This window comes from Triturus cristatus, chromosome 9, assembly GCF_964204655.1.
Source record: "Triturus cristatus chromosome 9, aTriCri1.1, whole genome shotgun sequence".
Classification (NCBI taxonomy): Eukaryota; Metazoa; Chordata; class Amphibia; order Caudata; family Salamandridae; genus Triturus; species Triturus cristatus.
The window spans coordinates 659,349,806-659,367,061 of record NC_140592.1 but is presented as its reverse complement, the minus strand read 5'-3'; the positions used below and the strand labels follow the sequence as shown (position 1 = coordinate 659,367,061).

The 17,256-nt window shown below is 42.0% G+C and overlaps 1 protein-coding gene across 2 annotated transcripts in view; it reads left to right on the top strand.

The window, feature by feature from the left end:
• The window catches only part of CCDC61 (coiled-coil domain containing 61), a 538,795-nt gene extending 522,891 nt beyond the window's left edge, over positions 1–15,904 (top strand). For both annotated transcript variants that reach the window (XM_085625716.1, XM_085625715.1), the window contains exon 14: positions 14,876–15,904. In XM_085625716.1, coding sequence (XP_085481842.1) covers positions 14,876–14,970 — 95 coding nt within the window. In that variant the 3' untranslated portion in view covers positions 14,971–15,904. The remainder of the gene's footprint in view (positions 1–14,875) is intronic.
• The last annotated feature ends 1,352 nt before the right edge of the window (positions 15,905–17,256 follow it).

The following is a 17,256-nucleotide window of genomic DNA, read 5'->3' as shown; positions in this document are numbered from 1 at the left end:
CACCAGCGGTTCAAGGGCAACACTCTATGGATGAACTGGTCATACGCGGTTCCTCCTCTCCCACTACTTCCATTAGTGGTCAGGAAACTCAGACAAACATCTCTTACAATGATACTTATAGCACCAACATGGGTTCGCCAACCATGGTTTTCAACACTGTTGGAGCTCTCCCTAGTTCCACATGAGAAGCTTCACCTCAACCTGGACCTTCTCACACAGAACAAATGAACACCAAGACATCCAAAAGAAATGAACCTTCCAATATGGCTCCTTAGAATGTGGGTACTTAAACTTAACACAGCAATTTATGTACATTCTTAAAGAAGTTCGCTAACCTACCACAAGGCAATGTAATGCTGCTTAATCGAAAAGATTTGTTCTTTACTTTCAGAAACAAAACATCAACCCCCTCAATGCAAAAGTACAGATAATTATTACTTCTTGCATTTGCAAACCACAGGGTTGGCATATACTTCAATGCAGGTGGCGGCTATTGCCGCTTATTTGCAAAATAGACAACACTTGTCATTATTTAAAATACCTGTTATCAAAGCTTTTATTAAGGGACTTATAAGAATCCTTCCTCCCAGACTTCCATCTGCACCAGCATGGAACTTAAACATCATGCTAACAAGACTTATGGGGCCTCCATTTAAACACCTCCACTCTTGTCAATTGCAATATTTATCATGGAAACTCGCCTTTTTAATTGCTATTACTTCACTTAGAAGAGTCAGTGAAATTCAGGGCCCAACCCTTGAAGAACCTTTCTTCCAACTTCATTGGGAGCGGTTTCTAACTTTCATATTAATCTATCAATAGAATTACCTGTTTTCTTTCCGTAACCAGATTCAGTTGCAGAAAGAGCTTTACATACTTAAGATGCTAAAAGAGCTCTAATGTATTATATTGACAGGACCAAAACATTCAGAAAGATTAAGCAGTTATTTATTGCCTTGACACCTCCTCACATTGGAAAGGCAATTTCTAAATCAGGAATTTCAAGATGGATAGTCAAATGCTTCCAGACGTACTATGCCAAAGCTAAAAGGTTTTTACTTAATCCACGTTCGGCTCACTCCACTAGGAAAGTAGGAGCTTCTATGGCATTTTAAGGGAACATTCCTATTGCTGATATTAGCAAAGCAGCAACGTGGTGTGCTCCACACACATTCACAAAAAATTATTGTGTGGATGTCTTTGCACGTCAACAAGCCAATATTGGCCAAGCTATTCTAACAACTCTTTTTCAAACAACTGCAACCCCCACAGGTTAACCACTGCCAAGGGAAAGGGAATGCTTTACAGTCCCATGCCTCGAACGGATCAATTTACTTACCCTGTAAGCATCTGTTCTTGGCATTTAGTGCTGTAAATTCACATGCACCATCCCTCCTCCCCAAAAACCCTGTGTAGGTTGCAGTTTATATACTTTACATACTTACATCATATTACTGCATGGACATCACATTGCTGATATATATGACTGCTCCTTTCTTGCCTATCTACGGCAAAAGAATCTGGAAGTGGAGTTGATGACCATGCGCAGTATCACCAAGAGGAGGAGTCACATAGCCTTGTGACTCGAAGAAAACGTCTTGGAACAAAAACAATTTGAAATCATCCGAACCCAACATTGGATAGCAGCTTATGCAAATCATGTGAATCTTCAGCACTACAGACCAAGAACAGATGTTTACAGGGTAAGAAACCATAATCCTTTTGCTTTCAGCCAATGTTATATTTTATTAGATTGGTGAGGGCCAAGACGCTTCCCAACAGTAAAGTTGTGCAAAACCTATGACAAAAAACAAGCTTTGACAAAGCTAATAAGCTTGCAACCAGTGAAATACCTGTTGGCTATGCAAATGCTGGTCTGTATTTCTACTTCCACAGCTGGTTAAAGACCTTCTGCTTTGAGGAATTAAATTATATCTATAGTTCCTTCAAGGAAATTTCTCCAGCGGAGACCAGAACCTCCACTCACACAAGCAGATAAATGTATCAGCTAACACCTTCATCTACTCACAGTAGACTAACCCCTTATGACCTGGGCCCAGCTAACAAAACAGTATTATTGTGGTCTCACCATGTGAATTGGGCATACAATATTTAAAGTGCCCAACCCATTCACCCAGGTACAACATCTCATCAATTTGATTAATGGCTAAATGTGTCTGCCTAGGGTCAAGTAGGTAACACTTACCTTCAATCACATCCTTATCGTACTCCTCACAATCCACCAAAATGTTGAATTCCCTCATATGCATAGTCCACCAAAATGTTGAAATCCCTTATATCCACAGTGTTTTTTCTTTTCTCAGCTGGAGGGTGTAGTAAGTGCCTCATGAAAAGCAGCTGTGTAATCTGAAATCCCTGTTAATAGGGTTGACTTCCACAAAACAGTTAGGACCCAATATGCAGATTGTTGCCAAACTTTCAATGTTATATTGTTTGCCATGTTTTTCAAGCATTGATTAGTGAGTCAGCAGAACGTGAGAAGAACCCTCTAGCCATTCGCTCCATTCTGTTATCCAAGGATGTTAAGAACCAGGATGGCCTAAGGTTCTGATGAAAAATGTGGCTCTTCATTGAGTGAAGTACCAGTCAGTAGAAGACCAAGCAGTTGGTGCTCATACATTAGATTCTTGATGAACTGTGAGAGGTATACATTTCCAGAACAATACACTATGGGGCCAATTCAGGAAAGCTTTCATGAGTATGGAAAGCAGTAGTGCAGGGATACTCGCATGTACTCTTACGTGCCTTTGTGGATCGGCCCAGGCACTGTCCTTTATATCTATTTAAGCTGGAGTTTTATATAGTGTGAACTTGATCCGAAGGTATCGGAGCGCTTTACATGAGCACCAGTTGCAATACAGACGGACAAATTCATTTTTGTTCGACATGGAGAGATTAAGTGATTTGCCCAGAATCAAAGGTGAGCATCCCTCCCGAGACTCGAACCCAGTTCCCCAACTTCGAGGTCGACCTCTCTAGCCATTAGGCCACATCCTCCCCCACTATCCTAACTGATTAATAATATTCCTTATCTGATAGAGACTTCTAGCTGAAGATTTTTACCTTTGAATTTTCCAGGCGTCAGACTAGATCAGGAAGATTTTTTCATGAGCAGTATCCTTGTACGCCGATTGGCTCCACGTGCGTTGTCTGGGCCGGAAGTGATGTCACAGCACCTATATAGCCGTCACCCAGGCGTGCTGACCTCCATTCTTTTCTTTCAGAAGAAGAGCTACCCCTCAGTCACTGTTAAACTCAATTTTTGTATTTTTGTTTTTTTACATTTTGTAGAGTATTTGTGAGGATTTTCCTCTTCGTTTGTTTGGAAGATGTCATCTAGGAAAACAGGATTCAAGTCCTGCAAAGCCTGTCATTGGTTGATGTTGGTGATGGACCCACACCTTGTGGTTGTTTGTAATGATTTTGTTGATTTAGACCTCATCAGAGATCAATAATATAAAATATGTACAAAATCAGTACGGTATTTAAATATACTGGTTCATATACATAACTTTAAAATAATGGTAAAAAAGATTTTAAAATTTATACAAGTTATCTCATACAAATTCATTTGGAGGTGACTTAATCAAATTTGTCAGATCACTGGTGCTCAATAAATTGTATCTAAAACATATTGGTTTTATAAATCAGCGCCGAGCTTCGAACAAGACTTTATCTCTGCAGCTATATATTACATGCATAATATTTTGTTTGCTTCCTCTACACAAATCGCTAGCTCCCAACTTATCACCTGTGGTATTCCAGTGTTTAGTATAGGCTTTTAATGGTAGGCTCCCTAAACGAAGCATTATTATGCATCGTCTAACGCTATGGTCTAGTGTGAATCTCAAGTATTTTTGGTCAGTCTTATATTCAAGATTAGCGGTAAAGGGCATAAAGTGAGCTAATTGGAAACTGTGTGCAACATCAAGGTTGAAATGCGGTCTCTAAGTATTTTTTTCAGTAACAAATTTAAAAGTACAGGTGACCATGACTGCAAGAAGGCGATAGAGAATTGAGTGTTCTAAAGCTATCATTATTTTTATTTTTTTTAAATGTGCTGCGTTGCACCAACCTGAAAAGTTTCTTGGTTTAGTAAAGCTCTCCAGGAACCTTCTACTGCATGCAGTAGATAGTATCCCTATCTAATTATATTTGCCACAGCCCTTATATAGGCGCTGACTACTGTAAGCTCAAGGTGTAAGGCTTGTAATGGTATAGCTTGGCTAGTTATGGATATCTTGTGAAGAAGCTACCCTTCATTCGAAGTTAAGATAGACCACTTTTTTACAGAAATGTACTCTAGTGCATAGGACAAAGTAGAGGGGATGTCAGTGCGGAAAATTTCAAGAAGGGGATAAAAAGGCCTCTTTGCAGAAGAAGAATAAACTCTTTTTTAAACGCTTCTATGAGATGCAGCCTTTAGCTTAATGTGCTAGGAGTGGTTTCTAGTGACTGAAAAACATCTCTCCAGATAAATATACATCTTCACTGTCTCGACTGGTTTCTCACCTAATTTCCAATCAAAGTCCCTGTATTGCTGTCTGCCTCTGAATATCTGAAAGAGACACGTTCGTGATCGATTCCTTACCCCCCAGGCGTCAGACTGGATCCGGAAAGTTTTTCGTCAGCAGCACCCCTGTGGGTCAGCAGGTGGCGTTGTGCGGCTCCACGTCCATCGCTGGCATCGTAACCGCCGAGATGACGTCACGGAGACTACTTAGGCGCCAGCAATGCGCGCTGACGTTAGTTCTTTCTTTTTCCATACCAGCAAGCGCAGATCCGAGAGAGAGTGGTACTCCTAGTCAATAAAATGGACTTGTTTATGAGACTTGTGTCTTGTTTTTGTCGACAATTCGACATTTGGTGCAGTGGGGATGCCCGGGTTTAAGTCCCGTTGGGACTGCCGTCGGACCATGTCAGTCACGGACCCGCTCAGCGTGTGTCTCTTCTGCTTGGGGCACGCCATCTCCCCGAGACGTGCCCCGATTGTCGGGCCATGGCGCAGACGACTTGCGGGAGCGTTCCCGGTAGTTGTTGGAGGCCCGGCACTCAGTACCGCACCACTCAAGGTCCCACTCCCATGGGTGGTTCGCTGGCGCAGCCGAAACCATTGTTCATCGGAATCGAGGACAGGTAAGTGACAAGCGCCATTAAAGGTCGAAGGAGCGGCGTCGCTCTTCGTCTAGCCCTCACCGGTCGCGGGACTCGGTGGTGGGGGCAGGTGGTCACTCCCCCGCGGCTCCTTTGGGGCCTGGGGCTACCCGCATTGTTGGGGCCAGTACGTGCCTCCGGAAGAAGTACAGGTAATTTTGTCGGCCATGGGCCGTTTCTTTGTCCCATCGGGTCCCTCCGGAGAGCCTTTGGGCCCCGCGGACCGCTTGGGTGGTTCTGCCTCCGTGCCGCCGCCTTTCGCCTCGATTACGTCGGCAAGATAAATACCCAGTGGCGCTGTTGGCTCCGGCCTCGTCGCTACCGGTGTTTGGCTTCGGCCTCGTCGCTACCGCCGTTTGTCTCCAGCCTCGGCTCTGCCGTTGGCTCCAGCCTCGGCGCATCCTTTGGCTTCGGCCTCGACGCAGTCTTCGGGTTCGGCCGCGGCGCAGCCGTTGGCTCCGGCCGCGGCGCTGCCGTTGGCTCCTTTGGGCCCCGCGGATCCCTTGGGTGGTTCTGCCCCCGTGCCGCTGCCTTTGGCCTCGGTTACGCTGGCAAGATACCCTGTGGCGCTGTTGGCTCCGGCCTCCTCGCAAAAAACTAGGTGGTCTTCTGAATTGATAGTTACTTTCACATGAAACAAGTTGATAGAATTCCACTTATATCAGTAAACTATTACTGTATTTCAGTCTAGACATCTTGCTCCTCTGATGAGGAGAAATTGTATACTTTAAATGTTTCTGGAACCCTGAAATTGTATTTGGAAAGAACCACCTTCTTCTGGTCATTTACTAATTACTTGCCTGTATTGCTAGATGCTTTGTCTTCTGTTTTTCTAAATGCTATAGTCTGGGAAGGCTCAGGTTACTGGGAGACTTCATGCTCATACCACATATGACCTACCGAGCCTTAAAGTAGACCTTATTAGAAGACTGGAATGTTGAGAACTCCATTGAAGAATAGATTGGCTAAGGGCTATTAATGACTGGTGTGGGCTTTCTGCTCCAAAATTCAAATATTTGCTTCTCCCTTTTGAGCTTCGAACAGTCTACCTTCATTGGGTGAAATGGTCTAATAGCCTTATTACCCTTCTGCCTAGTGCTATACCAGTTGCTAAAGGCCCCTGCTCCTTGCTATGACTCTAGTTCAGGGCCTTAAATAATCTGTATAGCCTGTACCAGCGGGCTATATTCTCTTGATGCATCTTCCAGAAAAGGTGGTTTTGTCTGGAAATTCTGGGAAACTATCTTAAGCACAGTTTGGACTGGTTCTGTCCCCTACTCCCAATTCTCCTAAAGTGTAAAATCTGTTTTCCAGGTAGCTGGGACGGAAGGAGACGTGTTTGCAAGTGTAAGTGAAAATTACCTTCTGAATCGCAGGCTCTTCCGTGTTAATCATAAACAATAGAATAGTCAAACTTGTGTGCTGTATCCCGAAACACTTTTATATATATATTATATATATATATATATATATATATATATTCACTTAAAAAACCATAGGTTTCACACGTTATAGTTAGCTGTACATTTCACTCGTAAAAAACCAATGAAATTCCACGTTATAGTTAGATCAGGTAACTATAACTTGCGCGCCCACAATAAACTGCTGATGACGTCACATATTACATCACTCATGACATGGTCAGTGACATAACTCATGACATCAATGATGACATCTGAAATTACACATTGTGGATTGCGGTCGCGCAAGTTATAGTTACCTGATCTAACTATAACGTGGAATTTCATTGGTTTTTTACGAGTGAAATGTACAGCTAACTATAACATGTGTGAAACCTATGGTTTTTTAAGTGAATTTGCAAGGTTTTGTAAATGATAATTCCTAACTATAACGTGTGTGAAACCTATGGTTTTTTCAGTGAATTTGTACGGTTTTTTAAATGCTAAGTTATGTATTTATTTATTTATTTTTTTCTGGTTTTTCACTGTGCGCACACCCTGCGCGCACGGTGAGCTTCGCGCACCGAGCGCCCACGTTGCGCAGTCCATGCCGTGCGCGCCTCGCCTTTTTTTACACAGTAACATTTGTTTTTTTCTCCCTTGTGGGTCCTTTAATTTATTTAATAAATGTGATGGTTACTTCTTTATTTATTTTTTTTATTTTTTTTTGCCGTGCGCGTACGGTAAGCTTACCGTACGCGCACTCCGCGATTTTTTTTTAAAATTATTAAATGTATTTTCCGTACTTTTGGGTCCTTCTTGGACCCCCTGACAAACACTAGGGGGTCTGCAACTCTCTTCGTTGCCCCCTTTTCACGTTCCCCACCTTTGTTTCTCAGTGCGAGAGACAGAAAATGACACTTCCTGATTTCGACCGATTCGAATGTTTACAGTCATGTAACCACCAATCAGAATAGAGCTCGCGCACGGCACTGTACGCGTACTGTAAGCTTACGGTAAGCGCACGGAGCGCGCTTACAGATATATATATTGATTTAAATGCTATTTTCTCAGGACCTACTGAACAGATTTACACCAGACCTACAAAAGGCACATCCTTGACCTGAGGACTACCTCTTTGCCAAATTTCAAGTAATTCTGTTCAGCCGTTCGGGCTGTAGCTCGGACTAAAGGTCCATGGGAAAATGCATGGGGAAAACCCGTATTGGGACCCCCCTTTTTTCTCAGCCCCTGCTTGACGAATCCCCCTGAGACTTTCAGGGTAGGAGTGGAGCGTAGCGCCCCATTAGTTTTGAAAATTTCGCGAGGATTCGTCGACCGGCGCCAAAGTTATTCCAAATAGAATGTTGCGGATTTCCTATGGAAACACGGTCCTAACTATAACTATCTACTGGCGACCGCCAGTAGATAATATATATATATATATATATATATATATATATATATATATATATATATTCACTGAAAAAACCATAGGTTTCACACATGTTATAGTTAGCTTTACTGATAAAAAACCAATGAAATTGCCCCGTTATAGTTAGTGCTGGCAACTATAACTCACGCGACCGCAATCCTCTGCTGATGCTAATACTGTATTTAGACACTTATTTGCCCATGTCTTCTTCCATACATTTTTAGCTATACATATATTACAAATATTTTTTTTTATAAAGACACATATGTCATCAGCAGAAGATTGCGGTCGCGTGAGTTATAGTTGCCAGCACTAACTATAACGGGGCAATTTCATTGGTTTTTTATCAGTAAAATTTCCGCTAACTATAACATGTGTGAAACCTATGGTTTTTTCAGTGAATTTGCAAGGTTTTTTAAATGCTAATTCCTAACTATAACGTGTGTGAAACCTATGGTTTTTTCAGTGAATTTGTACGGTTTTTTAAATGCTAAGTTACTTTACGCCATTCGAGGCGTGCGCGCCCACTTAACGCAGTGCGTTCCGTGCACGGTTTTTATCAACTTTAATAAGCCCTGTACATTTGGTGGCCTTCGGCCACCAAAAGCACAGGGGGTGGGGTCAATGTGGATAGTGTTTTTTTTATTTCGATTTTATAATTTCATGTTGCCAAAATATAGTTTTTTTACTGATGTTATAAGCCCTGTACATTTGGTGGCCTACGGCCACCAAAAGCACAGGGGGTGGGGTAAGTGTGGATAGTGTTTTTTTTATTTCTATTTTTTACCGTACGCTTACGGTAAGCGTACGGTAAGCATACTCGGCGAAATTGCCAAAAAAAAAATAAAACCGTTTTTGCTCTTGGGGGATGTTTGGGGACTCCCTCAACATGACTATGTGGGAGGGAGTTGTCAAAACAGCCCCGTAACATGTTTTTGGGCATCATGTTTGATAAATAACACTCAGTGCGAGAGCCAAAATGGCGGACGCCGCTTCCTGGTTTCGGCCGATTCGAATGTTTACTAAGATCTAAGAGCCAATCAGAATCGCGCTCGCGCACGCCACCGTCGGTAAGCGTACCGTAAGCGGGCTCAGATATATATATTGATTTAAAGGCTATTTTCTCAGAATCTACTGAACAGATTTACACCAAACCTACAAAAGGCACTTCCTTGACATAGGGACTACCTCTCTGCCAAATTTCTAGTAATTCTGTTCAGCCGTTCGGGCTGTAGCTCTGTCTAAAGGTCCTATGGAAAAATGCATGGGAAAAACGCGTTTTGGGACCCCCCTTTTATCTCAGCCCCCGCTTGACGAATCCCCCCGAGACTTTCAGGGTAGGAGCGGAGCGTAGCGCCCCACCTATTTTGAGAAATTCGCGAGGATTCATCGACCGGCGCCAAAGTTATTCAAAATAGAATGTTGCGGATTTCCTATGGAAAAGGGGTCCTAACTATAACTACCTACTGGCGACCGCCAGTAGGTAATATATATATATTTAAAAGGTAGTAATGCAGCAGTTTTAAATGTAGACCAAACACACTACTGCCGAACTAATGCAAAATGTTCAATATTTCATAGTTTAAAATATATATATATATTTGTATGTGAAGCTAAGCATCAAAATAACACGTAAAAAGAGTTTCAAATATACCTTTTAACTTTGCTACATAAATGAAAGGGTAAAACATATAATAAGTGAATGCAAATGTGGCCATATAGGGATCATGTATGAAATATTGAAAATAGTCTTCTTTTTCAAGCAGCTATGTACCGTTGATGGAGAGGCTCAGTTCTTTGCAACGCTCATTGGAAAATTACCCCTGAAGCTCTTAGAGGATTTGACTCAATTACTGTTTCCTTTTTATCAACATTCAAGTCATCTGTGAGTGTTGCTGACCTTTTCCTAACTAAGTTCAGGCTTTTTTTTCCACCATGCCTTCACTTTTTGTAAACTGCTCCTGTTGTAACAGGAAGAAAACAGCAAATGATCCACATGGGCTGTGGGTGGTCTGCCTTCCCAATTCTCTTTTAGTGGAAGAATGTTTTTTCTATCATAAAATGGCTGGAAGACAATAACATACTGTGACTCTTCTGAAGGAAAGGCTTGAGGATTATTTGAAGACGCTTTGATGAAGGTAATCGCTGCATCAGCAAGATGGATGGGGCTCCTTCCGCTAAAACCATGCTCTCAATGCATAGTGACTCCTGACGTTAACGCCACTGCAGATCAAGTTGGCATTTTCGATGCCTGTCGAACATGATGTTGAAAAGAACTCACTATTCGATGTTGAGAACCTCCTTGGTCGCAGAGTCCACCAACTTCTAAGCACTCAACACATCATTCAACATGACATCATTTGCACAAAACTTCGACATGCAACCGTTCAAAATTTAGGAGACATCTTTTAACACATCCATTAACCACAAAGTCTTGAGCAGTTGTCACCTCAATAGCAGTAGTCGCAGTGAAACTTAACATAGCTTTAGAGATGCCAAAAATATCATTGTCACTGATCGTTTAGGCTCTGGAGCTAAGCATTTCCATCAAGCCTTTGACACTGATTCTTGTTTGCTGAGTTGCCAACTGAAACATTAATTATGCCATCTACTATTAAAATGAGCAACTCAAGGTGACTTAAAAACATAACCCTACAGAATTACCCCACTTTTTTCAGGTGTTATCCAAAAATAGGTTAATTCATAGTTTCTGCAATAAGGATGTGCCACGCTTCTGCACCAGAACCTTTGATTTTTCCAGAAGTTGAAAGCCAGTGCATAGATACTGTTGGAAGGAAGGTGTGTGGAACAGAAGAACTACACTCCTTTAAATAACAAGCAATGTGCACACTTTTATGCTGGTCCTACAGATTTCTTGAGGAGTCAATGCAAAGATTCGCTGAAGATATTTGTAAAGACCATTGTCCGGATTTCTTGATCCTATATAATTGCTTACTCGTCCACATTCAGTGATCTATAGTTTCCTAGACCACCAATATTGTTATCTCACCATACCACTGCATCTATCTTCATAGCTGTGAGTAGCTTCTCTCGGGATTCAGGAATGATCGTCAAATGAAGATAATGCATTTTCCTTATTACAGGTCCGATGATGATCAGAGATAGGGATAGACACTGTTGATCTGGGATAGACCATGTTAAACAGCTTTAGGAATAGGTGTGAATGCCAGCAACAAAAGCAACCACTCATTGATAGTACCAGCAACTGACGACCCCCCCTTCAAAGGTACCATAATAGGTGGTATTATAAGAACAGAGGAACACAGGGAGCAGCAGTTAGCCGTAAAGCGAAGCCTTACGCCAATTTGTGTCAATGACTTCCCGATTTCCCTTTTACGTTGATCTATTCTAGTGATAGAGGGAGTATTTCAAATCTTTCAGAAGAATAATGAACAAAAACCAAAGTGAAATGGGTGCTGAATATTGCATATAAAGTTTATACTCTAGATTTCAAGGCAGTTTCACCAACTAAGGCACATAAATTCTAGTTAGATCTCCTACGCGAGAAAACTGATGTCCTTGTGCATGAAAGGCCCTTGAACCAGTTACCAGTTTCTCCCAGTCATAGAGGGAAGGGAGTTTACCGACATATGTACAATATGTTCATTGTAATCAACAGGAAGTTTCTATGGACAAAAACGCAAAGAAACCACCAACCGGAGCTGCATATGCTTTCATATAGTTTAGATTATATATTTGGTGGCAGTAAGATAATTTCAACCCCATTGGTTGTCAGGAAGAGGCAGTACTGCCTTATTTTCTTCATCAGGTAATTTGAGCCTTTTGTTCTTCTGTAGGAAACAGAAATCCTCATTCTCGGAGATAATTTTTGAAGTTCCTTTAATAAAGGATTTCTTAGTAGGGCTAAATAAAGTGGTCCCTCCATTTCGGAAACCCTCATCTTAATGAGATCATAACATAGTGTTGTCACAACTAACAACTCCTCCGTTTGAACCAATACCTGAGGTTTCATTTGAGCGTTTGTCCTGAAAGACTACATTCTTGATTGGTATTGCATGTGCCTGTAAAGTCAGTAAGCTTCTTAGCCCAGTATAGTCTCTTATTCAGATAGATTTGTAATGAGAAACTCCTCCTTCATTCCCTCCTATAATAGTTTCAGCCTTTCATGTTAACTTTCTGCTGGTGAAGTCATTTTCCTAAAGAATACTGCCAACAAAAAGATTTGGTTATCTCCATGCTTTAAATGTTAAGAGAATTATTTCGTTTTATTTGAATAGAAAAAAAGCTGTACGGAAGTCAGCTCAAATCTTTGTGAGTTGTGGGAGAAATAGAAGGCTCCCCTCTCCCTCCAACTGCTAAACAGTCGATTTCCAGGCGGGTTGTTTCCAGTATTATAGTATATTATCAGTTACCAAACAGTGTTTCGAGAAAAAACAACAGGCAACTCTCCTGGCTTAACCCCTTCCCTGCTCATGACGGAACCACTCCGTCATGAGCCACGGGCGCCGTGTGCTCATGACGGAGTGGTTCCGTCATGCTGCGGCCGTTGGCGGCCGCTCCGCCCACGCGGCGCTAATTCCCCGCCTGTGCGGGCGATTAGCGCAGTGGGCGGAGTCGTGACGGAACCACTCCGTCATGAGCACAGCGCACCCGTGACTCATGACGGAGTGGTTCCGTCATGAGCATGGGGGCGCCGCGCTGCCCCCAAACCCCCCCAGCGCCACGGCAAAATTTGTGCCGCGGCGAAGGGGTTAAAAGAGGCTGCCGCTGTTTTGATCAATCTGCAAGACAGCTACTTGGAGATACTTTCTTACTATGGTAACTATACACTATTGCCTGGATTCGAAATCTAAAGCAGTTAATATTGTTGGTTAAAGGGTTCTAAAGGTTAAACTTGATTAAACCTTCCTGGCTTTTTATAGATACATTTTACAATCTTTGGACCTTCATGCTGCAGGGTCAAGGGATATGTTTGCTTTTCAAGTTGTAATTTTTTTTGTGATCAATGAGGTTCCCACGATGCAAAAGGAAAAGTTACTAGTAAATCTGGTTTTGCAGCATGGAGTGTTTTTGTTGTGTTTTAGTGTTGTAATTTTTTATTATTGTTGCATAAAAGGTAGACAACAGGAAGTCTTTTGCTGTTCCTTACTATGTTTCAATTGCATTTATGATTGGAACAATATAAGTAAGACTTGTGGGGTGGGGCCAGGGGAGGGGAGGGAAGAGGAGTAGCTGGGATGCCAGGGGATTAGCGCGGTGCAGTAATATAGATCAGGTATCGGGCCTTTTGTCCCTTCGCTCCGTTACTGTGTGCTGGGTCTCCGTTGTTGATCGCGGCATGTTGGGTGTTGACCCCAAGCCTGCGCTATTGGTGCGATGACCCTTTTGAAATATAGTTTCAGGGGATGGGGGCGAGAAGGGGTCAACTGTTCAGCATGGGGGTGTGGTGCAGATTCCGGGGCGGAGGAGAGAGACCTAGGTGGGGAAGGAACCGATCGATGGCTGCATCATGAGGTGGGTTAGATTGCAGGTGTAATCTACTGATTGGAGATATGTCACAGCTGGGGAGGGAGGCGAAAGAGTGGGGAGTGGGGTAGAACGGGAGACTGGTGGGGGGGGGGGGGCAGCATGGACGTTTTACCTTATTCCTATAGCTGTTAAAACGATCTCCGGCCCCAAACTAACTGCCAGAAGGCATGTTGTATTCTGTGGTTGACTCTTTACACGACCAGTTTTCCATAGCTTCTGCCTAGCTGGCAGCAGTGTCTACAATAATGCTGTACTTTCGAGGCCAAGGTTAGTTATGCTGCCATAGTATTTTAGGAATTGTTTATTCTGGTATTTATATTAAAAGGAGGCAGAATGGAATTCAGAGAATTTTGCCAGAGTTTTATCTGAATTTAAAAATACCACATTGCTGCCAGTCAAATATACTGTTTAAATATTGTAAAGTGATCTGTGATCTCACACACAGGCATGTCTATTTTAGTGTTTATTGTATTGTATTGTCTTGTAGCATTATGTATATGAAGAGCACAATGCAGAACTCTCATTACAAGTAGATTGAAAAAAACACGTCGGAAGTGGGTGTAATATGTCCCTAGTGCAAGATAACAAGCAGAACGTATGCATGCAAATGTCCCCAACTAGTGTCAGGGTGCATGAGGACTGAGTACCTGAATTGGCATGAACGTAGGGTTTTTCTCTACATGCCTCTTTCTTTTGTGATAGGCAGCCCTTGTCCAGAACTGTTTAACTTTGCAGTTTTGCCGGCTACTTAATTCAAACGAGGCAAAATTGGACGCTAAGGACTCTGTATAATTTGACAACTAAGTAAAAAGAGAAGTTCAACTTTACAAAGGAAGCAAATATAATGCAGAAACATCACCACTGGCAGCCAAGAATACAGGGTTTCAGATCCAATTGACTTGACCCAAAAAGGGAGTAAAATCCAAAAGGTTAGAAGCAAGCGCATGTTTGCGTTCGGATTTTGTGGATGCTCAAAAGGCACATTTAGGTTCTAGCTTAAATCCTAGAATATTTTGGGTAACACTAGCCCATCCAATTATTGTTTGTTTTTTCTTTAGTTACTCTATATTTGAAGACACAGCTACTCCCTTTGTAAATCAAAATAACTGGTGATTCATGTTCCTGCATTGTCTGAAGTCAGTCAGCGTTAGTTAGTCCCATTCAGAAGGATTGTTCTGGGACCACTTCATTGATCTCTGAAGAGGGTTAATAAACTGTTTCCTGCATGCATCAGTTGCTAGGCAATATCATCCTAATGCTTCTGTAAGGAAGCAGTCTTTGATGTTGAACCCTTTTGCAAGACCCTTACTGTTGCCTGTGAAAGATAACTTTACTTTCATTGCTTTTTTTGCAGAGAATGTTTTTGACCCCTCAACTGATCTTTCTGAGATTGATGCACGCTTGCAGGCTCTTCAGGAGTACATGAAAAACTTGGACACCAGGACATAGGCTTGAACCGAAGGACCTCTGGCTAACAGTCCGTATGTGGTACCCGTCCAAGGGCCTCAAGCGGGTGGACCAGGCATGTGAAGAGCACAGAAATGACATACAGACCTTTACTGACGCATCTTCGTGGACTTTGAAAATTGCCAGTCCACTGATGACAAATCAAGTTATTTTCTCTTCTTTTAGAGCAGGTCTTCCAGTGGTTTCTATGCCTTTCTTTTAATCTTTTCATCTAAAACTACTGTGTGATGTGCCACCACTTACACATTCCCAAATTATTACTAAACCTTCCCACTTCCCAGCAGAGATGGCCTCGGAGCGGTGCTGAAGAACGGTGGAAGTAGTTTAAATAATACACAGACTTGAAATTAAGATTTTTTCTTTTGTTTTTTGGGAGGAATGATGTTGGCATCAAGTTCCTAAAGCAAATCTTTATTATTATTGTTTGAGAATATTTTCATTTCGAACCCGAGAATATCCATATTATGAAGCGTAATGTGTAGACATATGACTTTTCGACTTAGTTCTTGGAGCCCCTGTCATGTTGTGAAGCCACAGGAACGAGACCTGTAGAGCAGTTGCTTAAGCCTTTCCTTTTACTCCTCAGAATCATTACCCCTCCAGTGAGTGCCTTGATGGTCTTGTCAGAGTAATGCCACCGCCTTTTCTAAAGTTCCCTTTTTTTATCACAAAACTGATCACTTTTTAAATCCCCCAATTGTGCTTTGATTGTGATGCCGGGAACACAACATGACAATTGAAGATGCTTGTTTGTGAACACGGTTTTAGCTCAGTTCCTCAGCCATCTTCAACGGACTGTTATTTCTTTTATGTATTTATTAATTTTTGTATTTTGTGCGTGTGACTCTGTGCTCAGGATAAACGGATTATGCAGAATAAATACCTTTATTGTTGAAAGATTTTTCAGTACATCAAAGGAGCTTGTGTGTTCATCTGTTCCACTGCTATATGTGATCGATTTGAGCAGACCACGGCGTTAATGTGTTTTTACGAAGGATTCGTGTAGCCTAAGCGTCTATGATTTGAAAAATAAGAAACAAACTAAGGTTGCACATTTAAAATAATGAATAACAAAGTAAAGCACGTGGTGGTGAAAAAGCATTTAACTAAACTCGCTGTTAGTCTCAGCCAGTCTACACAGGGCAATAGCATGGGTGCCTACAAACAAACAACTAATATAATGGCTTCACAGTGACCAAAAGCTCTGTGGATTTGTCAAAACAGTTTGCCCTCAGGTACTGTACAGCAGATATATTTTCTTTGTCTATCCACTTCATGGTTCAGTGTTCACCAAAATAGAAGGCAACATTCCTGCACCAGAATATGAAGAAATCCCTTTACCTCCATACCAACTGTTTGAGAAACTGTCTACGATAAATTTCCAATAGACCATGTTATGAAGACCAACCGGTTGTAATCTGGGTGCTGGGTATATATGTGCATCTGTGATACTGCGTCTAAAAGAATAATGCAGAATAGTCTATTTATGGACCACCATGTCCATATCCTTAAAGGCCAGGCAAAAAGTTCAAAGAAATTGTCGAAAATGACATTCCCTTGGAGGCGCAGTCATGACCCAGATCCCCGAATTATTGTTTCCACCAGACAGAAAGAAGCCTGTGAACTTTACACCCTGAGCAGTGTACCTGCTTACCTGGGACCAATCAAGCGGGCTTGGTGATGCCACAGGGTGCTTACTTCGGTACCTTTTGTTTAAAGTGCAGGCGCCCAGCTCTCTGTCATTGCTCACTAGGACATCTTTTAAGCAGAACGGAGAAATAGAAAGAAAGCAGAATTTTGAATGGTACTAAAGTTCTTTCCTAACCAGATTTAATGAAAGCCTACGGATCAAAGGGTTAGTCATGATCCACATTTGTGCATGGGGTGCATTAGTGAAGAGATCATGCGCATCCAAGACAAGTCCAGACAAAGCGTATTTACACCTTCACTATCCTTCTCAATCCAAATAACTGACTAACATATCCACCACTCAAATTACTTTCATATTTTCACAATACTAATTCACCACTAATCCTTTATGAGTTCCGGAGTAGCGTGCTACTCGCTGAAAAAGCGCTTTGACGCCTCGTCAGGGGTTGTAAGCACTATATAAATGCAATGCAATACAATAATTGAAACATATTTCATTTTGGGTTATGTTGATTATTTGTATGGTTCGTTCTGCCACTCTAAGGTTGCTTTAGCACTGAGGGCACTGGATGGAGGAAGAGGTACTACAGATTTGAAAAGAGGGGATTAGACACAGGG